Source organism: Anopheles maculipalpis, chromosome 3RL (assembly GCF_943734695.1).
Source record: "Anopheles maculipalpis chromosome 3RL, idAnoMacuDA_375_x, whole genome shotgun sequence".
In the NCBI taxonomy this organism is placed as follows: Eukaryota; Metazoa; Arthropoda; class Insecta; order Diptera; family Culicidae; genus Anopheles; species Anopheles maculipalpis.
This window is the reverse complement of record NC_064872.1, coordinates 78,889,383-78,915,236: the sequence shown is the minus strand read 5'-3', so window position 1 is coordinate 78,915,236 and position 25,854 is coordinate 78,889,383. Positions and strand designations below refer to the sequence as shown.

The following is a 25,854-nucleotide window of genomic DNA, read 5'->3' as shown; positions in this document are numbered from 1 at the left end:
GTGCGCAATGGTGTGTGTAATAATATTCTATCGCTAAACATTTACCAGTTCCAGTGCTATCGATGCGAGTAGCAATAGCGCAGATTGTGTTAAATAGGATGGAATAATAAGTGAAACATGTGTGAAATATACTGTTGGCAGAAAATGTTATCTATCTACATCCACATCTCAGCGTAGCAACGGCCTAAGCCTAATTGAAATAGAGCAAAAGTGGAGGAAACATATTGAATGGATAAGATTAAAAAAAAAGCGTAATCCCATAGTGAAAGGGCAATAAATCTCGTTCCCACTTCTGCTTTTCCCTAAGGATAACGTATCGCCCACCCTGCCCTTAGGTGACGGGAATGGGTCACTAGTTTAACTGCAAGCTTAATCCTTGACCGTGTTCGCGTTGCCGTGTTTGTGCATACATCCGTTTCGCAATAGTTTAACATGACAAAATTGGCCCCGGTAGCGGTGCCGGTGTGGTGTAAAATATGTGTGTGTAGATAAGTGCATAATATGTGAGCAATAATACAGAAATTAATAGAGTCGATCTTTCCCGTTTAGTGTGCGCCCCTACTTTGCTGCGGAGCGTTCGTTGTACGAAAGATAAGGCGCCTCCATCGAGTGTTCGTACCCGTGCGTGAGTGTATGTGTGAATAAAGTGTAGTATAAAAGTGTGCATATAATTGGAAGCAGTAGGTGGTTTAAGAGTTAATTAATCATATAGTGTAAAAGAGAGAGAAAAATGTATAAATGTGTATAAAAGAAAAGTGTTGCAGGAACGACGAAATCCAGCAAATTGTTCCATTGTTAGTGTGCAACAGTTTCGATTAAGGAATGTGGTAGTGCTGTTTCACATCTATCCTTCTAACAAGTAGAGTGAATACGTCACATAACACTGTTGCATTGTTAAATCATTCAATAGCGATCGTATAATAGTCCCTCGCCCCCTTCGGCTGGTTTACGAATAGTGTACGCGTTTAAAACAAAAAATCCACATTAATCTATCAATATAATGCTGTTTCATTGTGCTTGTCACTAGCCGTTAAGATAAAGCAGAAAAACCAAGTATTTCTTAATCATTGCAAATGTTACAAAAATCCAACGTTACGCAGTTATGCTTAGAGCCCGTTTAATAGAGTAGCGAACAACACGTACACATACCGGATAGTATTAAACGTGAAGGTAGCACACTTTTTATTCGCGAAAAGGAAAAGAAAAAATAGTGCACAAAGCGAACCAAACAAACCAACACACCCCTGCAGAAAGAATACCCGAAAATGACCGATGCAACTACTCCAAATGAAGGACAAGGTGAGTGAAAATACCATTTTTGATTGGGTTGCAAATTGCAAAGGGGTTTAGATAAGTGACGTAAATCAGACAAAGTAAGAACAAACACAGGAAAAGCCGCCATATCCTGTTCCATGTTGGTGTTGGGTTGATGTGTGTATGCAACAGCATATCAAATCGTTTAACACGAATCATTTCATTCAATTAGAACGAAAAAGCGTTTGATCGTCGGTTGGAAATAATTCATTTCACTATCAGCAAAACTGGCCATCGAATCTATTTTCACTCGGTTGTTGGTTGGTGGCGTCGAACAACATGTTTCTTTCTCTCTCTCTCCCTACAGTAATCGATGCGATTGGTTGTGATTTTTTGTTCTGCCCGTTTTCCCATTCCCTGGCCGCCCAAAAGATGGAGCATTTTGCCTTTCTTTTGTGCGGTTTCCATGTAGAAACTGTATTACTGTTCGGTAAGGCAATGTGTCGAATGATGGTATCAGTAGAAGAAGTAGAAAAAAATGGAGCTAAAATACCAATCTCCTGGAGCGTAACATGAACGCTTTTGAAATATAATGGAACCGATTGCCATTATGCAGCTCATTCCGCGGATTGTTTGGTGGCTTGGCAGGGTGGCACTTAAATTGGATTTTTCCTTTTTTCCCTCCCCCCATTGCATGCGCTTTATGATGCATGCTTTCATCTGTTGGCGGCTTTTTTTGTTTCTGAATACATGGCCGGTCAAGTAATTTGAGACTGATGTAACAGATTCAATGTCGTTAATAGGAGAATCGATTGAGTTAAATGTTTTAAAGGAGTGTTAAAAAAATATACTTAAAAGGTCTTTCAGTTGATTTTAAAAGATATATAACATTGTTGATAACGAGATCGATAAGGTGACAGAGAGGTAGTAATGGAGAAAATCATAACGAACGAGACATGACGCCTGAGGGCAGGGAACAACCTCTGAGGTTTATTAAACTTTTATATACTAAAACCTTAATGAACCTCCGCCTAATATTTCTAGGTGCAAACAAGCTAGAATTAAGCTGGCAGCCACTGTCACTGCATATATTAATGTCTAATTAATGAAAAATATTTATTAAATAGTGAGAAAAAAACGCGATAGGATGAAATGCTTTCAGCCCTTTTTAGTAGAAATCTTCCAATATAGCAGTAGCGATTAAACGCTATTAAACCCCTAAACTGTTGCATTGTAGCTGCACGCTAGGAAATTCATGCTGTTAAAGGTGACCTCTGGGCTCTCCTTTTTTGGGATTTATTATCCTGTTTTGGGGAGGAACTAGGACAGTTCCTTTTTTGATAAGATTTATTAGTTCAAGGTGATCCAAGAAGAAGCTGTGCCAACAAGTCTTTTGACCTCTCCAGAGCGAATTGTTGCTCAAGCTTAAGCCACTTTTTTAAGTTGGCAATTTAGACATAAATCTAAATTTATGTCTAAAGAATTTAAACATAAAAATATGTAACCTTTAATCGCACGTGTATTACACCCAACTCTTAAAGCAAACTTTATTAACATTAATTAATTTTCTTCCTCATATATTAGTAACACTGCTACTCTAATTTCGGACGCGCACACGTGTACGGTGAAAACCAAAACTTTGGCCAAGGTGTAGCTGGTGGAGTCGATTTGGCACGGCACGATAAACTAAGCATTGCCACCACTACCGTGTATCGCAAGCAGTAAACATACCCATAGCCATGACCAAGCCGCTTTGATCTCTTGCCGGTGGTATCGCCGACCATTCCGGACGCAGTCGGTGTTTTTCGTGTTTCTAGCTCTTGGTTCGTTGATGTGTAAAATTATAAGCCACAGATGTCGTGTGGCTTGGTGTAAGCGCATCTAACACACTTTGAAGCGTGGTCTCGTAAAACGTTGGTTGATGTGAAATCGTGTACCAAAGCGGAGTTGGGTTTTCATTTCCTCCGAATGACGATGCTGATAATACACGGTGGCTGTAATAATACAGCCACCGTGCGATACGAATCATGCTCTTAAGCTTTTCTTTTTCAACATGGCTGACACAGAAGGATGCAATACAGAGGGTAAAGTGTCGGGAAAATGTTAGCATCCAGGCCTTAAAAATGCATGCAGACCTTGCCTTACACTTCCAAGCAAGCCAACGTGTACGCCAAATAAGAAACATGAAGCTACTCAGGCTGAGGATTATCAAAACAAAAAGCTGCTCTGCTTCAGGTGAAATGATGTTTTACATAGCTTCGTTTGTTTTTTTTTTGCAATCTTTTTTCTGTAACCAGTACAGTAAAAGCTTTTCAGTATTTTACTGTAAACATGACTCTATTGAGCTCAAGGACATTTGTACGGAAGAGATACTTTGACCTTACGAATGCTGCGCTCGTTAAAAATAACTCTTTTCTTTTTTCCTTTTTTCCTGGGGCGGTCCGGTGGTAGAGGTCTTCACACGCCCAGATCGTGGTTCAAATCCGATTCAGAACGTTTCCCCCGTTGGTATCAACAAGTCTAGTAAGCCATTAGATGGCCAGCGCGATCTAATAGGTCATTGAGCTAAGTAGAAGAAGAATAAAGCATTCTTACTACTTTACAGAGCATTTAATGTTTTACCTTTTCGTATCTTGAAATGCTCTTGGCTCTAGAAATGTTGCTAATTAAGTTTTCGTCGTGAATTAAGAAACACTTAAGCGAAAAGACCGTGCGGTGGCAAAGAACTTAGCCTGAGTACTTATGCGCAAAATACATCCGATATCAAACGCTCGCGGTTAACATGCGCCATAGGAAACGTTACATTTAGCCACGATGTTCTTGATTGCCCCACCGTTCTATTCCTGCTCGAACTTTGGAATGAAAAAAAAAAAAAAAAAACATAGACACACTGCCTATGTACGTGCCTTTTTAGTACCATCGGTTTCGCATTCCGTGGTTGTGTTTGTGTTGGCTCATTTTCTGTTTCGTTTGGCTCACTCGCTCGCTATGCATTCTCATTCTCAAGTCTAAGCACTAAGCACTGGCAGACCACTGGCACTGGCAAGAGTGTGTACTGCTACTGCTCATAAACTCCCGGGCCTAGCCAGGCAAGAAAAATGAAAAATGTCCGTTGACTAGCCGTTGGCTGGTAAATTAATTACGTTTACGTGAGTGTGGAAGAATGCGCGAAACCTGGTGCTTAGCTCTTAGCGTTAGTGCTGCTGCTGGTTTTTCGGAATGAATAGGGGGAGCTTTTTCTTTGCCCGAATGCTAGGACGAAACAACAAAACAAAAACAGAAACAAGTGAGTGTGAGTGAGAGCAAAAGCCCCGCCGCGTGTGGCTTGCGAGCCGGCAATGAAACGACAATTACGTCATCTAGGTGAATGTGCACGTCACAGAAATGAATACGTTACATTTTCGTAAGCTTACCGCATGTGGATGGTAGGTTTGGCGTTGGTTTTTTTGAGACTACGGCAAAACTTGGAATACTACGGCTTGGGTTATTTGCGGTATCAAGTATCATGAACATTAAAATTAGTATGAATTATGAGGTTTTCTTTGAATGTTGTGGTTTTTGTATTGGTGAGCTTTTGTTTTAGCTGCTTGTTATTTCAGATAAAGGCTAGAGCGATTACATAGTGAGCAGTAGCTTATGGAAACAGGGCTTATTGATTGTTTACGCATTTGATACACTGAGAAGGTTGTTCTTAACGCCTGTAGTATTCGGTTCAATTCGTAGATCATTCTCAAGAATGATTATTATGCTGTTAAAGATAAAGTGCTAAACTTACGGATAGAACTGGGGTCTCCTACACTGTTTTTTAAACATTTGAAGCTAAAATGGAAACTGTTCAGTCAGAAACAACCCATTAAAAATCCAACGTAGGTTTAATTAGCTGCATCTGACAAAAAAAAAATTACTTAATTCACGCATGACTCTGAGCAGTCGAATAACACATAAAGAGTTGGTAGGCCTGGTAACTCAAGTCATTGATAGACCCAACCTTCTTACCAATCCGATATTTTACGTGCGTATTCAATGAAAGCTTGTCCTAGCTGAAGCTCTTAGACTAGCCCATGAGGTCGCATACCTTGGAGCACACGAGGTAGTCTTGGCCTTGGCTAAGCGACCCGCTGGATCATACAGACAATCTCTCATGAACTGGTATGATCTTCGACTCACAAACTAATTCTACAGTAGCTTAAACGTGACATACATCCTAGGCTCACTCACTCCTTTCAGCCAGTTTATTGGCCAAGAATTAGTTCAATAGCTAATTCTTGTTTCTCTCCAGTTTGTTTTATTGTTTTCTCATACATTTCTTAGTATCCAAATGATTGATTTGCTGGATTTTGAATTATAAACATTAATACAGCATACTACAATGTCTGATTCGCAAAGCAAACCCACAACCGATCGATGATTGTTTTCGTGTCAGCAAGAAATTTCTCTCTCTCTCATAGTTGGCTCACCTGGTACCATTGTCCAGCAAGCAAGCCAGCCCAGCATGGTCACGCTTGACTGACCTTGTGTGAAATCATTCACCTCAAATGTCCCCGTAAGCGTTTCGTTCACTCCTTTATTGGGTGGTTTGCTAGAAGTTGCAAAAAAAAATTCTCACCTTCCCCAAGTAAAACAGCAAACCCACCAAGTTTTTCAGGGTGGCGAGGATTATTTCATTTTGCTCTGGTTTTCTTGTTTGCGCAGCTTGTACGATTACGTATGTATGTGTGGCAGCTTAGTAGATTTTTTTTTACTTATCTATGGACGAAAACCTCATGACTAAGCACGTACGCATAAACTCTAGTTTTTGGTGTGTAGCATTAGAATTTTCCTCACACCACACACCCATAGTTTGTCCGGCGTTCGAAGTTTCAGAACGTGCACACAAATAACAGACCAAAATGTTATGAAAACATGAACTGTACAGAATCAGAAGTAAAACGCTCAAAAGCCATCACAAGCTACTGCGTAACGGCTTATCCCCAGCAGGGAGAGAACTTTCCCCGAACGGTAGGGGCTGTAGAATGTTGCCAAAATGTTCACTTGAAGCATTTCGGCAGGTCAACGAAATGCTTATAGTTCACACACACACACACACAATGTCGAACGTCAACTGACCGCTGGACAAACATCATAAACAGTGCAAATTTACGAATGACGTACGTAAGGCCCGGCGAACGACTGACTTTTCGGCTCACAACTTCCCGGCTATCAGGATACGGAAATTGTCCTTACGGGAACAGCAAGGATGCCTCCAGTACTCTTTGGCTAGCGGTTGTCTGTTCCGTGACTTTATGGAGGTTTATTGACGTTTTATGCATACGGTCGGTCCCACAACCAGATCACCAAACATTCTCCTTTTGCAGTCGATGCAACTAGCGCGTCGACGATGGATGGTCTGACACATGACCCTTTGCCTTTTCGGGTGTGGGGAAGCTTTGTTGCTTTGGTGAACAGTCTCATCATTCTTAACTTTTAGCCTTTGATTCTGGTCTACATGATGCATACAGGAAAGGCCGCATTCAAGTGTCCTTATCGGTGGTGGGGAAACCATCTGGAGTTTGTGTTGGACTGTTGAAAGCTGCTCGTAAAAATGTGTCACAACGGCGGACGTTTAGCAAGTTTTGAATTGCGCAGTTCGTCACTTAGTGATAGTATAGGTAAAATAAATGACTCACTTTTAACACGGCACATTGTTGGGGTTAGGCTAGGAAATAATGGGTTTCATAACTTGCTGGCAAACAGATGGTTCTGTTGAGGATTTTAGTTTAGACTAAATCTAGTGTTTTTGGAGACCGCAAAGGATGCTAAACATAAAATTTATGAGCGAGAAAACATTGCTGTAGGAATACACATGTGAAGGGATTCTTCTTCATATTGGCTTAACGACCTTCTACGGTCACGCCGACCATCAAATGAATGGCTTACTAGACTCTCCGATACCACGTAGTTGGATAGTCAGTCCTCCCTGCGGGAGACGGTCTGGATGGGATTTGAACACCGGTCCTGCCGTTTGAAGACCGGTGACGCTATCGCCTATACCACCGGAATCTCGCATTAAAAATTTTCGATTAAATCTGGGTTATTTCTCCACTAGACGTATCGATGTTAGTTTGGCTTCAACACCTGAAGTTATGCAATCGTTTTAAGATTTTTAAAATTAACTACAGCAATCAGTCCAAAATCTAAAAAAATCTGCTTGAACTTTTGGTCATTAAACAAATTCAATCGAATCTTCTTATACAGAAAACACTAACAATTTATCGTCTGGTGCCTTTATTGTTGGAAACCAATAGTTATTCAAAAGATTAGCAGATTGCACTTGTTCAAAATAAATCGTCCATATCTGAGATAGACGTAGTTCGGCATCGTTCACACCACACAACCGTATATTGAATTTCATCTGCAGCAGTAAGAAATAATGCGCCTCTAAAGCATGTTCATTTTTCTATGACCCCAGAATATCCTTGGTCATGATAATGCAAACTTTATGACTGTCACATTAGAGGCAACGATCATAAATTTAATACAATTAAACTCCCACATTGAAAAGTGCCATTACAACAGAGCTCAACATTTAACGCTCATGATGGCCGTCGGTTGACATTTAAAACGATTTTGAAGCATTAATTTCATTACTTCCCACATGAGTGTGCGTGGGTGTGTGCTCTACACATTCGTTTATTCGCCGCTGAAACGCTTCTTTACAGCGTATATTGGCCAGCATAACAATTTTGCCCACATTTTAGAACAGTCGAAACGGACACCACTTGAACGTACTGAGTGTGCCGGGCGAGTATTTGATGAAGTAGAGAATAATTTATGAAGTATGACCATCCTCCCCGGTGAGCCAAGTGCGCCGCTGGAAAATATACGCTCACACACCACACACGTGCAATTTGTACAGCTTCATCACTTCGCAAGATGTGCTGTACATCGACCGTCCGAGCCATTTTCTACGTGACCTTCCGACCGTGCGGGAAAAGTTGGTTTCCATTTTGTTTGATCTTGGGCGTGTAATGGAAGAGCGGAAACACTGTAGCGGCCCATTTATGTTTTTACTTTAATTTATTTATTAATCATGCTTATTATTACGGGAAGTAAAGGTGCACGTTTCTTGTGGTAATTGAAATGGATGAATAATAGCCGGCGTGAGGCAAAAGGAACGTGATCAGTCGTCCGATTCATGTCGTGTTTTTCAACCAAGTTATCTAGGAGCTTTAGAGGGGTAAAATAAGAGTAATACTACTATCCTATATGAGCAAATGTTAACTTAATGTGATACAGTATAAATTACAAAAGTTTCCCTCTAAATTCGCTCTGCTCTACGGAGGCGTCGTGTTAATCTATTTAATGTGCAACGGAACGTAATGAGAGGCAGCTGCATTTGTTTGAACTTTTCCCATTTCTCAAGGGTCGCTGGAAGCGTTGTTGTGTATTTTTATTTCTATAGTTTGTTTTTATTTCGTTACGCTTTTCTGGCCTGCTCCGCATCGTTTACGCATCGTGTTTAATTTTTTATTCTCATCTGTTTCTGGGGATTTCTTAAATGCTCTTCGGGGTTTATTTTTGCAGCATTCCTTCAAGCGACGGGCGCAAATAGCACTTTTTCTGCGCAAATTTGATGTGTTTTTGTTAAGCCAATGGGCAAAATATGCCAACTTGAGCTTCATTTATGTTGACGTTGACGCTACAGGGCATAAAAATTAGTAAGCAAAGCATGAATCCACCAAAAAGAATCCAGATGATGTTGCAAAAGTTCTTTTTGTTCACTTAGTTTTCTCTTGATGGGTCTATTGTACTAAGAAAATAGTTGATTTTTTGAGAACACAAGCATAAACAAGCATTCCAGGGAGGAAATATGTGTGTGCGCGAGAGGTTGGTTTAATGAGAATTGGTTTCCTGAAAATCGATACTACCACACACACACACACACACACACATACATACACATTGACTGCTTAACTGTGTTTTGCAGGGTAAGATTTTCCACTGGAGAAAGTAGATTCGAGTAAGTACTTCACCGTACGCTGAAGCATCGCAGCAAGACAAATGCCGTGGACTTCCGGAGGCTACAGCAGTGCTGCTATGGTAACACCTTCGAAACTTTTTTGCCCAAATTCCAGTGCGTGTTTTGAATTGGAAGAATTTTTGATTAAACCCCGTGGCAGTGGTACCGGATTGTTTTGGAGGTAGTGTGTTCCATTGAAAGGAACAAAAAAAGCAAGAAAGAAGATAAACGAAATTTGAACGTGCACACAGCACGATATCCGACCACATTCGATCCATCGCTCCGGTCGGATGGATGGAAAATGAATTAAATCGCACATTGAGCACGTATGTGAAGCAGTAAGATGAAGGACACGTGAAAAAAACATGTGTAGTCGTTGGAACAGATTCTTTTCCTTTCATTTCACCGGCAGGTTCGAGCGCTCGTTCTTGTGCCGAAAATTTAGCACGAATATTGTGCCGAAGGTGCTGGGTGGGAATGTTTGTAGCGGACCTTTGGAATGTGATGAAGCCTCCGTAAACAGGCAGTATTGTGCAGGATCGTATTCGACAATTGAAGAGCGATCAGTGTGTGTGTGTGTGGGAGATCGTATGGCTGGAGAAAGAATCTCCGAATTTCCGTTTGGTTGCAAACATTAAGACCTTTTTTTTTCATTTCCATTCGTACGGGTATCGGAATGAAAAACAAACCACGTAGGCAAGTGAACAGTGGCAGCACTGAACGGGGTTTGTATCATGCTTTAATTTTCTTGTGGTTTGTCGTAAAGGTAAGCAAATGAAACAGTTGCATTTAATTAAATTTGAAACTATCAAATTGCTTGGGTGTTATTGTTCGAGTTTTGCTTTTAATTTACTTTAATGAAACGAGCATGAAAATTGTGCAATGGGTCAAAGGCTAGGTAGAGCAATAAGTTTTATTTCATTCGTGTATCTTGAATTTGTATTTTTTAAATTTTATTTGTCGTAACATCTTCCTATTGCGGTTTTCTTTAACCTTCTACATGCTCTTGAATACTTTCCGACTTTGTCATGTGTGATTTATGCTATAGTTTCAATAAATTTTTATTTTTGAGATTGATCTTTTATGAGTTTCAACATATTTAAAAAGAAGCATAACATAAATAAGTTGAAGTACATGAAAAATACAGCACAGTCGCATTTTGATGTGCAGACAAAAGTTACAAAATAAATAAAAATATGACAAAACTAAACTTTATCACAAGTCAAAGGAGGAGCAATGCAAACAATAAAAAACAGAAACAAAAAATAAGTTAAATCCTCAACAAAAAAAGAAGCCTTAAATAAGCGTCTGCTGCCTGTTACAAATGAAGTCACTGCTTTCGGGTTCCAGATTCATGCTATTTTGAGTGTAAAGAAACATCACAAAGTCTTTGTTGCCCTTTGACACATCATCCATCCAGTTATGGTTGAATGGATCAGAAAAATGTGATTTCGGTTGAGTTTTACGAACCTTCGCTCTATCTCACTGCCTCGGTCCTGTTCCAGTGTCTTTTACCGCATAACGGACCAAGACGGTTGAAAATAAAGGATTTACACAGCAGGACGTAGAGAAAAAAAGCTCATCATTCAACAAAAAGAAAATAGTGCATCTCTCTCTAATCCTTAACCGCAAAAGTAACCTTTTCCGGGCATCGCGGAATACATACACTGCGCCACTGGTTCTTAAGTATGTTTTGTCCTTCCAGCGTTCGTTTTCTAACCGTCGGTTAGAACTTTATCTGTTTTTTGTGCGCTTTGTTAACCGGATCATGGTGTTAACTGGATCCGGTGGTGGTTATTGTTCCAGTGAACCCAGCATGCCTTCACAGCGTCTTCTCGTGCCGTCCTAGTCACTGGTGTGAAAAAAAGCGGCTGTGCTTGCGCTTGGCTGAACGAACGACATAATGTTAGGAGGTGTGCGTTATTCAACCGACCTTTCGGTCACTTGTCTCATCCATCTATGCAACCGATCTGTACCGACGTGTTTTCCCAGCATGTTTTCCCGGATTTCTTCTCACTGGTTCCCGAAAATATAATGAAACAAATTTGTTATGAGAGAAACATTGGGCCCGGGACAAAATGAAACCCACCGAAAATAGCATCTTACCCCTGTTGCGTGTGTAAGGAAGTAAATTTGCTTTCAGTGTCTTTGGGCACCATTCTTATCAGCACCGGAAAAGGGCTAAACAGCGAATTTGGGGTAAGTTTTTGCTTTTATTAAAAAAAAAAATCGCATCCATCTACTGGAGAAGGATAAAGCAGAAACTTATCATAACAGAAATATCCACTGGTGGTATCTTTGTGTGTGTGTGCGTATGGACCCGTGGTTGTGTTTGAAAGGCATTGGAAAATATATTCCTTGTCCATTTCACACTGCAAACCTCAATAGAAAACTGTACAAAACCAGCAGTCGCTCTTTCATTCTCATCGGTCGCTTTATGGCAATATTATTCTTTTCTGTCGAACCAGACGAAATCGGTCGGTTTTGCGGTTGACAGGGGATTGTTGGGACTGGTTTTTTCCCTCTCCCGTTCCCTCTTCATTGTTCCGTTTCTCTTTCGTTCTGTTTTTTCTTCTTTCTCCTGTTCATAAGAAAACGAAACCAACCGCTGTTTTTAACCCTTTGCCGGTGGTAGCCGTTACTGAGGCCGATGGTGAAGCAACCACCCACCACCCTTACGCGGGGGATAATCCTAAATACATATTTTTCTTCCAACCATCCCGACTGTTTTCGCAACGACGCCGATTGCAAGATGGGCAAACAATGAACCAGAGTGATGACAAGGATGTGTACGTGTGCTGTGTCGCCGCCTAACGTCACCGGTTTGTATGGAGGATTGTGATAGGAAAAGGAAATGTAAGAAAAAAAGAAAACATCCCAGCAGAAAACCACGACCCCTAGGCTGAAAAATCCTCAACCTGTCGGCAGCATTGACAGGTGGTTAGTAACGTAGAACGTGCGGGTGAAGGAGCCAGAACTGGGCTGAAAGTTGACTGACAATCGGCGATTTGCGTTGAAGCCAAGCAAATCCGATCAAATTTTCGGCATGGCGCAACACATCACAATTGACGTCGGTATGATTGGTTTTGGGCTTGGAGTTAGTGTGTAAATATGTATCTTTGTATAACTTATTCCGAAGAGTGCGTTTGTATTATACTCTGGAAGGTAAAACGAGTAGATGTTGAGGGTTTTTTTTCTTGGATAATTGCACGATGCTTGTAAAGCTGATGCCATAAACTTGTCTTATTCTTCCTGAGCTAACGAGCTGACAGATCATGTAATTTATTTAATGACTCTCTTACTATGGATAGAACAAGCATTCTAAGCAAGTAATGATTGTGAGAGCCGAATTCTCCAGAATTAATAGAACTATTGGTTAAAAACGTAACGAATAAACGGTTAAAGCTAGCTAGTCATGGCCAGGAAAGCTAAAATAAAAAGAAATAATATTAAAACATGTCCAAAAATTAACTACAATAAACACCATCTCCTTAGTTCTCAGCTGACGGTATAATGTTGGACATTACGGAAAAAACTTTCGTCAAGGTTCAAGCATTCTGAGCTGTCTAAAGGAAAGCTAATTTGATAACAATAATACTGGATTTCTGATAAGGGAGTTTCTATCAAACAGTGGATTAAAGTTTGGATACAACAAAACTAATCAAACTCTTTTATGATTGACTTGTTGTATGAACAATTATAAAAACCAAAAATTAACAACAATTTTCTGTAAAGAAAAGACCATTGATGGCAAGAATCTACACCACGTAGAATTCTATAGTTGTAGATAAACGGTAGATAAATGTTCAGATCTTTTGAATATACTTCTCTAGACGTGTTGGCCTGCCTTGCCAGGCGGACTCAAGTTGATCACTGTTGTATTTGGAAGAAACTTCTGAGATGAGATTTTAGGTTGGTCCCTTTGCGTTGGTAAAACGGCACCGGCACCTTTAAAAGTTTATCATCATCAAGTGTTTTAATTGTAGATGGTCTGTGAAGTGCAGCACTTATTTTAAAATTTTCTATTATTTTTTAGACGAACATCTTCAATAGAAGTAAAGAAAATTTAGTCTTTATCTACTTCTGTTTGATTCATTGTTTAATTAACACATTTCAGGTTTATTGACTGGTGTCGTAGGCAACAAAATTTTAATAACATTCTTTGCTATTCTACATTTTAGGCATAAGCTTCATAAGGCATGAACTTTATTTACATAAACTTTATTGATTTACTTTAAAAAAACAAATGTGAAATGAATAGGCATAAGTTTAGCAAGAATATCTTTAAACATACAATTACAGTTCCGCCAACCTAAATCGGTTTATCGTCAACATAGGTAGTGGAACTATTACCATCATTCAAACAATTTCCCATAAACCTGTCACTACACTACGTTTTGACCCCGTTTTCCGAACTCTATTCACCTTACAGAGCTCTTCCCACGCTTGCCGACTCGGTCGCGGTCGATGGGGGCTCCTACCATTTTTGGTTACAAGACTCGACGCCCAGAGCAAACGCGGCGATGCGATAGTAAATAATAAGGATGATTTTTATATTATTTCTTATCGAGCTTTTGCCCGACTAGCTGCTGTATGTGTGGTGCGGCTCATGACGCAGGGAAAATCAGTAGAAAAAGCAAGCCGCAGACACAGAGACGACGGTTACGACGACTGGCTGACTTTTCCGTTCGATTTGTGCTGGATTTGTGTGTTCGCTGTGTGAAATGAAATGAAGTGGCATGGCGTACGGTGGTTACGAAAAATGCTGGAAATTTCCGCATATTTCACGATCAACTAGGAAATGAGATCCGGTTCGGCAGTGTGTGTGTGTATGCGGGAGCTTTTTTATGTTTATTTCGGGCTAGGCACCCGTTAGAATGAAAAATTCAATATCGCTCCATTTGATACGGTTCATTGATTTTTACTTGCAACACACCGGGAAATACATATAAAGAACGAGCACCTACGCGATGCTTTGCCTTGGCTTCCCTTAAGACAGACGTACTCTGTGTGTGTGTGTGTTTGAATGAGTGGTAGATTTGGAAATGATTTCTGTTTCCATTCAATCGAAATTGGCAGGCAGCACCGGCAACAGTGAAGGTCCTTCGAGACGATTGGCTTCTTGGGTTTGGGGATATCCTGTGAACCACCACCAAAAATAATACCGATCAACCAAGTGGAACAGAATCACTTCTGCACCAAAAGCTCGTACTGCTGCCGGGAGTAATCGGAGTTGATGTGTGGAATATGTTTTCAGTTGGCATGGGGAAAAGGTGATTGAAAATGGTCGGCTAGGTCAAAAGCGCATTAATACCATCGTATCGTTTGGGGTACGGTTTTTTGCTTCGTATATTTTCGTAACTCGTGTATTACATTTTTAAGGATCTGCTCGGTACGGAATAAACTTTACCCACGAACGTTGAGGCAGAGTAATCGTTTGACTATTGGTTCCGCATCTTTTTTTCTCGGATGTACGGTTCGGATAAAGGATTGAGACGGAGAACAGAAGGACAAGGCAAACCCCGTCGAGCAAGCTGGCCAAAAGTGGAAGGATTTGTTTCCCTGATAGCTGCTTTGCTTTATGGTGCATGATGATGATGATGGTGATGGTGGTTCGCTGTTAGAGTATGTATTTCACCTTCTCATCTTTTCTTGCTATTCCTGGTAATAGGGTAAAGTTTTGGGGTTACCCACAACGTTTCACTCAACGTCCCTGTAGAGGATTTTCCTTTCCTGCCGTTGGTAGTGTGCAAGGTGAATCTATAAGTGCATCGTTGGTTATTATTTCTAGGAGAGCTTTTACCAGCTTGGCGTCCGTCCGTCGATACTTGTGGTCTTCCTGGAGTTTTTTTTATGTTGTGGTGTACCTATAAATCTTGCCACTTTTTGAGTGGTACTTTTCCACCAGCATGCTCCCGTGGTGTTGGAGTTGTGTTTATATTTCTCCTTTTTTGGATAGATAGGAAATGTTAGCATTTTGTATATTTATTCACCGGGCAGGGTTTGAGTATTGCCAAAGAAATACAGATTCTTGGATGGATTTATTTTCTTGTTTCTCTTCCTTTTATTCACAGGTCTGCAACCGTGTCTGCAAGTACTTTTGGGCAAGATTTAAGTACCATAATGATACTTATGATAGAATCGTTTGGAACAATTTTCCATTTTGTGTAAGTGGAAAATTCGTGTTTTGAGCAAGGCTAAGGCATTTATTTTCCAAAGGATCTTTTTTTTTTGTGCGCGGTAATTCTATTGACCGTTTTGCTAAGATCGTTGAATGTATTTTGTACGAAAAAAAAAAAAAAAACTAGCCATTCTCAATACTTAGAATGATTCAATGAAACAAAGATCTATATTTTTGACACTTGATCTCTTTATCATAATTTATCAGCTTACGGTCTGACTGTTGGTTTAGATTTTCATAAGCATGATAACGTTGAGGTGGGTCGTTTGCTTGTCATAATATTGGATTCTTTTCCGATCGATCCTTCGATATAGATTTCGATGCTTGATTTATAGACAATCCTCTAGCTGTGCTGTTGCTCCTCTTCCCTTGCTCAGCTTGCAGCAGAATCTCTGCAACACTATCGAATTAAAATGTCAAATTGCACTGCACCGCTTCATTTTGAGATGTTTGCAATGGCTTTGTGCCTTCCAAACTGTCAGAAGCACACGGCGTTTTGAAATCAATCTGAAACATTTCCCAGACATGAATGCCAATAATATTTCTTTTCAAATAAATAATATGTTATCAAATCGTTGCCAAAACAATCCGTTGAGTCTGATTATAATTTTATTAAACTGAGGCTTCGGTATGGTGACGATAAAATGATTAAATGATTGTATCACAACAACAAGAAAGAATATTTATTCGTCTGAACTGCTAAAACTGCTAAAATCAAATTAGCTTGAAGTAAAAATCGACAATTGGTCTAGGTGGGAACTGTTTCCCTTTTATGGAGAATTTTTATTCGCCTCAACAGGTCACGCCTGTAAGGGGCTCGAGAATGGTCTCGCATACTGAGTATAGTTAAAAATAAGAAATGGCAATCTCGTTTTACGTATGACGAAATTGTGTGTCCTTCTATATTTCTGCCGTTTCAACGATCGCTCCACCTCCCAAAAAAAAGGTCCACGTTCTATTGTAAATTGAAGGGTGCGGATAAATTCTTCACGCCCAAATCATTGGATTATCGAAAAACAAAAAGAAACGCAACTTTCTGCACGACTCGCTTTGCGAGAGAAGATTTATGCCATCCTTGGAAGAAAGATGAACGTTTTTTTTTTACTCTCCTTTAGCCTGAGGGTAAGGACGATAGATAGTAGTGACCCGAGCACAAATTGACATCGTAACAAATGGATCGTTTTTTTCGCTTTCCTTGTTATGGGTTTACAAAACAGAAAAAGTGCAAAAAAATTGGGAAATATTCTAGAATGAGGTACGACGAGAAAAAAGCGGCGGCCCAGTATTCGTGAAGCTTCTGCTTGTTATAACGTACGGCATTTACTGTTTGCCGGTATTGGAGCAATCAACACCAAATGATAAAAATGACATTGAAATGTCATCTCTTTCATAAAGCGTGGCAAAGTCTGGGAAAACGCACTTTGTTGCCTTTTTTTGTTAGCGGCAATAATCTTGTCATGAGCCGTCTGTTTATCCTGACAGCGTCTTACAGATAGAACCTCGTAAACAAGATGTGCGAAAAAAAAAATAAAAATTTTGTTGCTGTAAATTCTGCAGCATTTAAACGAAATTCTATTACATACCATACTTATCAAGATGTAACAAGTTTTTCACTAAACGATTTAAATAAACAAAAATTCGTAAAATCAATCTTTCGTGCTGCAATCTCTGATCGTGATTATCTACTTTGCTTTATTTTCTTAATTTGTACAATTTCCTTATCTCTTAGGTCCTCTCAAGTGCGTCAAGCGCCCGATCTTATCAAACTTGATTTCATTCAATCGGAATAAATAACTACCCATTTTACCCGTGCTGCATTTGGAATCTAGCTCGAAATGGCAAACTTTCAAAATTGTTGTCTGCTCGCGGAATCTTTCATTGGCAATCCTCAACTGAGAGCAGCGGTAATGGCACGATTTGCAGAAGCGTTATCGGGCATAGTTTTAGAGGTGGTTGTGTTTTTTCTTCTCTTTTTTGTTAAGCGTTGAATAAATTTCGAGGACAACTATGCAATGCCTGTTGATGATTATTCCATTCCAAGCTGGTTTGGATGATTGCATTCTTCCGGCCAGAAAGTTGACGCGGTTGCATTCTTGGAAAACCGCTGTGCAGCAAGCATTTTGCAAGTGATAAGTGCATTTCCCTTAGCTGGTGTCATCAGGTTGTGAAGAATCTTTTGCTGGTAGATTGTGTTGTGACACAGTTTTGGTGTGCTTGGGAGGATGAGATAAATGGGTGTGTTTATATCTAACATGGGCTGGGAGTTTATTTAATTAAAGCTTTGAGCTTTGCTTAATTACAAAACGGTATGCGAATAGTTTTTCACAATCTATTTTTATCGGAAAGCCATTTTAGTATGTTGAAAAGAAAGACAAAATGCTTAAGACCGGGCTTTTGCTCATCAATTACAATCGTGAACAAATTGCAGCGAAAGCCTGCAACCACAACTCAACAGGAGCGCACATTCAATTCAATCTGTATCCGTTAACTTCATGAGGGAAGTGATGGAATGAGCCATTCATTCATTGCACCTGCACACGACGATCACCATGAGCAGGTGAAGCTGCAATCGAGACAGAGAAAGAGAAAGAAAGAAAATCGCCATACTCGGTTGGTGATAGAATGTCTGACTATCTTAGCTTCTTTCCACCGTTGGCAAGATGTTCTTACAAGATGAATTCCTTTTTTTTTGTCATCCGCTTCCCATACAACCTTAGATTTTTTGTTGTTGAAAAGCATCATCAACCTGGTTGGTGCTTCATTCTGCTGCATTCTTCTGCACGAGCTGGGAAGAGGATGAAGTGTTTTCCATACTTGTGGTAACGATAAGACTCAACAGGAAGCGACTCACATTCACCTTTTCTCGACCGGAATCTCCCTACCCGTACCTGGACCCGGCATCTCTTGAAGCGGAGATTTTGCTGCAAAAAAGGGAACGGAAATGGGTGACATTTTCACTTCGTGACTTTCATCGATCCTCCATGGCTGTGGTTCATGTCGTCTGTTATCCGTACAGAATGTCGGTAAGGGAATGCTGGAAGATTTCGATTGAATGCAAGTAAAATCACTCACACATGCGCACAGCTTTACATGGCTGCCTCGTTGGTGCTATTAAACATGAGGGAAAGTACTGTCAAGATAATGTAACTTGTTCGGTAATTTTGTGGCTAGTGTGTCAAGTACGTGTTAGCATTTGATGACTAAATCTTCGTGGTGCAGGTGGTTGTAGGAACATCGGTTGAGGATGTTTGATGATGATGCTATGTTATATGCGTTCGAGTAACGTTAGCAGGAGCCAATAGAGTGACATTTTTATCTGGTTGGCGTTAAAATGCAGACAGGCAACGATCGTCACTTAAATTATTCTGCTTGCCAAAGAATGGTGTCTCAGAGTGATTACTTGTTAAGTGATTTGATGGAGAAATTATCTTTATAGTAATGTTGGCTGTAATAGCGAGTTGCTACTAACAACGCACATTTTATTTAACAATTTATTGCTACCTAAGAAGATGTGATGCAGTAAATGAGAAATAATATAAAACAAATACTGCTAGAAATGATTTTTTTGGCAATGAAAAAAGTATTTTTGATGCATATCAAACATGAATCCAAATGAGCAATTTCCATGAATATGACGGAAGTGAGGTTCACCGTCAATAATAATTGAATTTTTTAGCCGCTCCGTGAAAAAAACCCCATGAATGGAAAAGAACATAAAAGGAATATAAATGGATAAAAAAATCCTACATATGGTGAAAATTAGGGAGACTTTAAATATGATTACATTTGGTTAGTTTTTGGGATTGAGGAACTAAAATATACTTATTACTTCGTTTTTCATAGACCATGTTCTAAGTAGTGCTAGGACATTAATCAAATAAACTGAAGCAATTTTCTCACCACAGTATTGCTGTTAAGCGTGACTCTTCAGCCTATTAAGCCTCGGTGTGTTTAATTTATAGATCTAATAATTGATTCCATAGATGGCGTGTCAGATGTAACGTATTGCGACTTCCTGCCTTATGAAGGGTAAAATATGTTTGCATCATTCCATTTATCCGCCACTACTCTACACTATTTATCCGACGCTACAGGAACGCCTTATCAGTTGATACTTAATTCGCTAGCAACCATCACCAATGTGCTTTAGTAACCATAATTTTCATTACACCTACCGCGATCGCCAACTGCCGTTCAATTTATCTAACCACAAGTGCAGCATCTCAAAAGGAGGATGCGAATGTGTGTGCGTTAACCAATGCACAACCACTGTAGGCAAAATGGCTTACCAGCAGTGAACGAGAAGAACGAGCAGCGCTTGTGGGCTGATATGTTATTTATTTTCCTAACGTGCTTCAATTAAAATAAATTATGGCTTGGCTTGGTTCCGGCGTTTGTTTTACGAGGGAAGCGTTAAACCACGTGCGTGCGTGTGTGTGTATCTGAGATTTTCGAAAATACGATCGGAAAGCATCCCAATATTGGGCATGAAGCATGGAGCTTTGCAATAAAATAGAATTTATCATAGTTTACGGCACACATTGAAACAACTTGGTAAAAGATAGTTGCGGTTAAGGTGGTTTTTGAAAGTACCGAAAAAGTATATAATGTTTCACAAAGCTACAACGATGCTGTGCACAAAAAATATCTGCTAAGAGTTTGTTCGATAAGGGCGTGTTGTGACATGTTTGTCATCTTTTTAACAACAAACTATGGGTTCAAGCAAACAAGAGAACAGACCACCTTTCTCGCCCATCTATCGATGGAACCCAATTGGCTGGACGATAGTGTTGTGGATGTGTGTGTTGTAGATAAATTTACAACCTATCAACCGGTGTAAGTTATGGCGCTGGTCGAAAACCCATCGAATCCGGCCCGGGAGAGACGTGCGAGATGTGACTGACCGACACGACAATGACCAAATGGTGCACAATGGAGAGTTTGGGAATGAAATATGGACAGAAACTCAGATTTATGCTCAATTATGCTTTATGATGTATAATAATTTTTGACTTCTTAATAAGGTATTAATTCTGTTACTAAACATGTTATTTTTTTTGGGTGATATTAGGAAAAATTATATTTTATGAAACAAAAATTGAGAACCAAACATGCTCTGGTAAAGTGAACATTGTGTTTTTTTTTTTATTTTATTTCTTCCTCTAGTAAATTTTATCCTCATTTGTGTTAAACATAAAGGTGAAAAAGCATTAAATTGTGAATTTATTTTTCTCACCATTTCAAAAACCCCAAATTGACCATTTGTTTGCGTTGCGCGTTTGCCGGAGCGTCCAACTCGAAGCAGCGCCATCCAAGTCGTTCCTGTTTTCCACACCGTTTAACGGCCCGTTGACGGGAAAATAATTTATTGAATGATGTCCTTCCTAGACCATTGCCGAGTTATAGCGAGTTATATCAGCCTACGGCCATCACCATTCGCTTCCTCCGACAGTGAGCTCCGATGGTGATGCTATAAATAGCACGGTAGCATGGTGAGCGTTGTTCTCTCGGTGGTGGTTGGAATTGAATCCGGGCCAAGTGATACATCGCGTAACGGCGACCACTCGAAAGCCGGTGCGACCTGACAGACGTACAGCTGAAAGCGTTTGTTATTTACAGTCGTTATCAATCCTGTTCCTGTGGGTGGTGGATGATGGCGAAGTGGAAGAGTATTGGATGCCAGGAGTTGGAAGATCTCGGTTGCCAGGTGTTGCGTTTTCCCTAAGTATGTTCCCGACTATCTGCGTGCGTATGAAATTCGATACAAAGCAACATCCTACCGTCTGGGGATGGATTGCGACGAAGGGCATGAAATAACTGACTGTCGTAAAACGTGATGCTGAGTGTGTCTGAAGTTGGCAAGGATTCGCCCATTGGGAGTGATGTTTGCAAATTGATATGATGTCATTTAAAATGGTTAGTGAGCCCGGGCTCTTCACAGATCCTTAAAAAACTGGTTTTCTTCCGAATACTTTTTTTTACGTTCTGTTAAGTGATCTCCGAAGCATTGCGCAAATTTGTGCCTTTGACGCTAATTTTGTTTTCTTTTCGTTCTTTTTCTTCAACAGTTGCAAAACATCAGGTTGTTGCGTATACCGAAAAGTCCCAGGACAAACATGAGTCACGTCACATTCAGCTCGTGCGGGAGTATGGCTTTCATCCTCGATCGAAGGTACAGGTCGAGGATGGTGCCCTGCTGCCGCGCAAATTCGAACCCTTCCCCAACGACATGTACGGCCGCCCGTTGGAGGAAATCGATAACTTCATCTACGAAGAGGTAAGTAACGTTTACACACACTTATATTGGTAATGTTGTCTGATCCCTCTAACAGGTGGTTTAGAATGAGAAGGGGTGTTTATTGCAGCCCTTATTGTGCGGTTTGAAAAAAAAAACATTGTAATAGGTTTTGAGCACCATAAACGGTTCGTTTAATTATTGATAATCATAAATAATAACGTCCAGCAGGAGGACGCACACCGTTGATGGAGCGCCTGGTGCTTTACGATGAATTTTTATGTTGATATAGCGCAGTTCGTTGGTTGGCAGAGGCGCCTGGTGTTTAACGCTGAATGTTCAACGCATGAATGTCTGGTACTTCATGTCTATTTTCTATACAACATTCGTAGAAGCGGCTTGTACATTGCGCTAATTTTTTGTATGAAAATTTGTGATTTGTAAATGAATGGAAATTTGTGTCATCCATAGCCATTCGATATTCTGATTTCTAAATCAAACTTTTCGTTTCTAACACTGTTTTTCCTCCAACTTTGCTTAAACTACTTTTTTGTTTCTTTATTTCTAGCCTGTTTACTATTCTACACTATTCCAATGCCGAACGCGTTCGGTGTTTGTGTCCGCTACGTTACCTTTCTGTCGTATGCAAACAAGCAACTTCCGATCTGAATTTCTAATTAATCACCTTTCACACAAGCTCACGGTTACCAGGGCAAAAGGAAGGTCTCGCGCTGTGTTGGTTCAGTGCTGACGTTGAATTGGTTTAGTGGGTATGAATTGTTATGTTTCGTGTTGATTTTTTCAATTCCCCTTGAACAGGGCAATCTGTGTTGAGGGTGGTGAACAGGGCAGAGAAGCAGGAAGACATTTGGGGGCCAGGAGGTGAAAACGTACGGAGTTTGAAGAGTGGTTTCCTCTTCCGCCGGGTCGTGATTTATGATAACTCACGTATTGCTACGTGGACCCAAAGGCTCGATATCAACAGGAGTTGGCTGCCGTTCGTACACTGTTGCTTGTTGCTTGTTAATACCTTAAATGATTTTTATTTTACGGTGGCAGTCGGATTGCGCAACGTATGCTGCTCGGGCTCTAAATTTGGAACCGTGTTTCACGCTACACGGTGACCAGTATTCGAAGGCCACCTACGCCACCTTCGCTGCAATAATGTAGCGCTCTTGAGCGATGTGGTGTTCCGCGGGTTTGATTCAATCACGCTCTGTTTTCCTAATCGCAATTGGTTTTTCATTATTTCTTGGTGGATTATTATTGTCAGTTAGACTTTTTAATGTTATCGACGTAATGGTCTGTAGGGTGTATTTTTGGGAGGGGTATTTTTTTTTTAAATTCGTTTGATGCTCAAAAGTATGAAAATCAAACCTTCAACGCCATCAAACACACAAGTCACGTATGAATCGAAATCTGTTAAGTGTTAATGGTAATAGCTTAGCGAAATTGAATACTACTGACCATTTAACCATTTGGATTAGAAATTTCTGCTATAAAATTTAATCGATTATGTGCCGAAATGTTTTTAGACCAATAGGAGTAACAAAAAAGAGCCGACAACATAGAAAAAATCTATAGCAATGGATGGATGCTAAATTTTATTGCGTTATCAAGCTGTAAAAATTGATGATTTGTATTGTAAAATCATCGTCATAGTAAATTAGCAAAGATCTTCAAGTTAGGAGCTTGAATTAAATTGATTGTGAAAGATAAAAAATAAAACTTACGTTCCATACCGTTTTCTCATTAAATCACCAATTATGAAACATGTTAATCCCCCCAAAAAGACCATCCCAGGTGAGCCATTCTCAGTCCCATTGGAAAGTTTTCATTCTCATTTATTTTATCCATCGGTGTGCTAGCAGAAACACGATGGAAAGTTCGTAATTAAAAATCATTTTCCTAGCACAATTAATTAAAAATAATTTTACAACGATTTATGACATTAGGGCGAGATGGTACACCGTGAGCGTAAGCAACGTAAACTTTTTGGTCGCTCGAAGCTCAGGAAAACACGAAAAAAGAACAAAAAGTTAACGTACCTAACAGATAAACCTCGAACCTGGCATTGGGTAGGTGGTTGCTAGGTGGCGAGCAGAATGGGAAGAGGATTCGCTCCACAACTATCAACCCAAGCAACCAAACATATGGTTCTGCACCAAAACGGACACTCGGCTTATCGTTACCGTTCAAGCAAGAACTAGCTGCCCTTAACCGATCCACACGATCCGGTTGGGGCCTGCTGAGGTGAGTTGGAGGTTTTCACCATCATTTTGCCCCGTTCATGCATATCCCTCGTCTTTGGTAGGGTTTCGTACCGGTTAGCTGGCTCACTACACTCGACGCTAAGCCCTCTCGCTGAGCAATTGCAAAGGGTTTGCTCGTACTCGTTATCACATTTTCATTACCCACTGATATCCTACGCTCATTATGCTGGGTAAGGCTTCGACCACAAGCAGACGGGTAGACGGGCTGGGTTCCGACAAAATGTTTCCTTAATCTCCGTTGATACTATCGAACGTAATTGTTAATGAATACGTTTCTCATATCCCCGTAACGCTTTTTTTTTTTTTTTTGGTTACTCGGACGATTTCGCCGGGACTATTATTTTTACAAATTGTTTCCAAATCTACCCTTTGCTTCTGGGAAAACCCATTTTGGAAGCGCAAAAATCAGGAATGGTCGGTCGGGAAATTGTTTCTTTCTTCCGTCAATTACGATTTTTCAATCCCGTCGACCGGAAAAAAAGGGTTCAAATGACACAATTGCGCTTCCCGAGTCACCGGCATTTGGTTGTCGATTTCGGTACAGAAGCATTGTCCTAACATTGGATGAATGTAAATTTGGATTTTGTTTCCGCAACGTTGTTACAATTTAAATCAACCCAGCCAACAAAAGCGGACAGACGAGCGAGTATAAAATAAACCTTTCTAGCTAGAGCAGGGAGATGAAGATTTGCTGGATGTGTTTTTCGGTGGTTTTTTCCCGAGCCATTACGACTCGAAAGCAGAGTTGTCTCTGTTCACTGTTTTTTTCTAATTAAGATGATTGTAGCTGGTGCGGTGATGTTTTTATTTTTGCTTGGTTTTTGTTGTTCACTGGACATGCTGGAGCAACTGTCTCACTACAATGTTGATGCTTTGCGCTCATTGTTTCTTCTTTATGGTCATTTCGCTCGAGAGCAGAAACACAATCAGTGACCTCATTTTACTCTGTTTTGCTACGTTGTTGGCTTTACATTTTGCTTAAATGCTTGCTTTTACATTTTGATGGTTTTATTTAATAGTTTCATTTTGTTGATTATCTTCAATAGTTCGTTTACCGTCCTGTACGCTTGTTTAGCTTCCTTATTGGCACATTCTAATACAATAAAGCCAATGATGCTCGAACACAGGCACACATATTCAGCTTTATTTGCCGTTGCTTTTGTTCAGCGTGCGCCATAATGGAATGGTTCATTTTTCATCCATATAATTATGCTTGATAGGAGCGTGCGTTCGGTACGTGTGTTTGCCATGACCGGTGACAACAGTGCCGCAGCACGATGGCTACTTACGAGGGCACTGTACGCGCACCGTGAGCATGAATCATAATTATTTTATGGCCAACCCTTTTGCAGCTGTTTGGAAAATAGGCCACCAAGAATTGGAGGCCTTTTCCGGTAGGTTCGAGTGAAGACGGGGAAAAGGGAAAGTAGTGAGAGCATTAAAAGGATTCCTTCGCCACAAGCACACGCACGCCACCTCAGGCAACCTCAAACAAAGCTATTTTTCATCAACCGGACCCACTGAAGGTCGTACGGTGAAGGTGGGCTCATTATGCTACAATAACTACGACTGCCATCCGTGTTCTGCTCTACTCACGCTATAAAAGAGGGAAGCAGAAGAAAATTATTTGGGAAATGTTTGGAAATTCTGCACGAAGTTGTTGATCCACGCTGGTGGGAACGAAAGTTGAGTGCACGAGGGACAGGCTTAAACCTCAAAAAATGACAGCACGATAGAGAGAGAGAGAGAGATAGAGAGAGAGAGAGAGATAGAGAGAGAGAGAAAGAGATTTTCTGTGTATGTGTGTGCGAGCACAAAGGAAACAAATATATGGCCGTTCAACCTCGTCCAAGGGCTCATTATATTTAATCCTTCTTTTTTTTTTGGCTCCTCATTTGTTTCTCGTCCTAGG

General features: G+C 40.3%; 1 protein-coding gene across 1 annotated transcript in view; it reads left to right on the top strand.

The window, feature by feature from the left end:
• Positions 1-1,223: 1,223 nt before the first annotated feature.
• The window catches only part of LOC126563482 (sodium channel protein 60E), a 106,520-nt gene continuing 81,889 nt past the window's right edge, over positions 1,224-25,854 (top strand). Inside the window, exons 1-2 of the mRNA XM_050220126.1 lie at positions 1,224-1,299; positions 21,503-21,711. Coding sequence (XP_050076083.1) covers positions 1,266-1,299; positions 21,503-21,711 — 243 coding nt within the window. The 5' untranslated portion in view covers positions 1,224-1,265. The remainder of the gene's footprint in view (positions 1,300-21,502; positions 21,712-25,854) is intronic.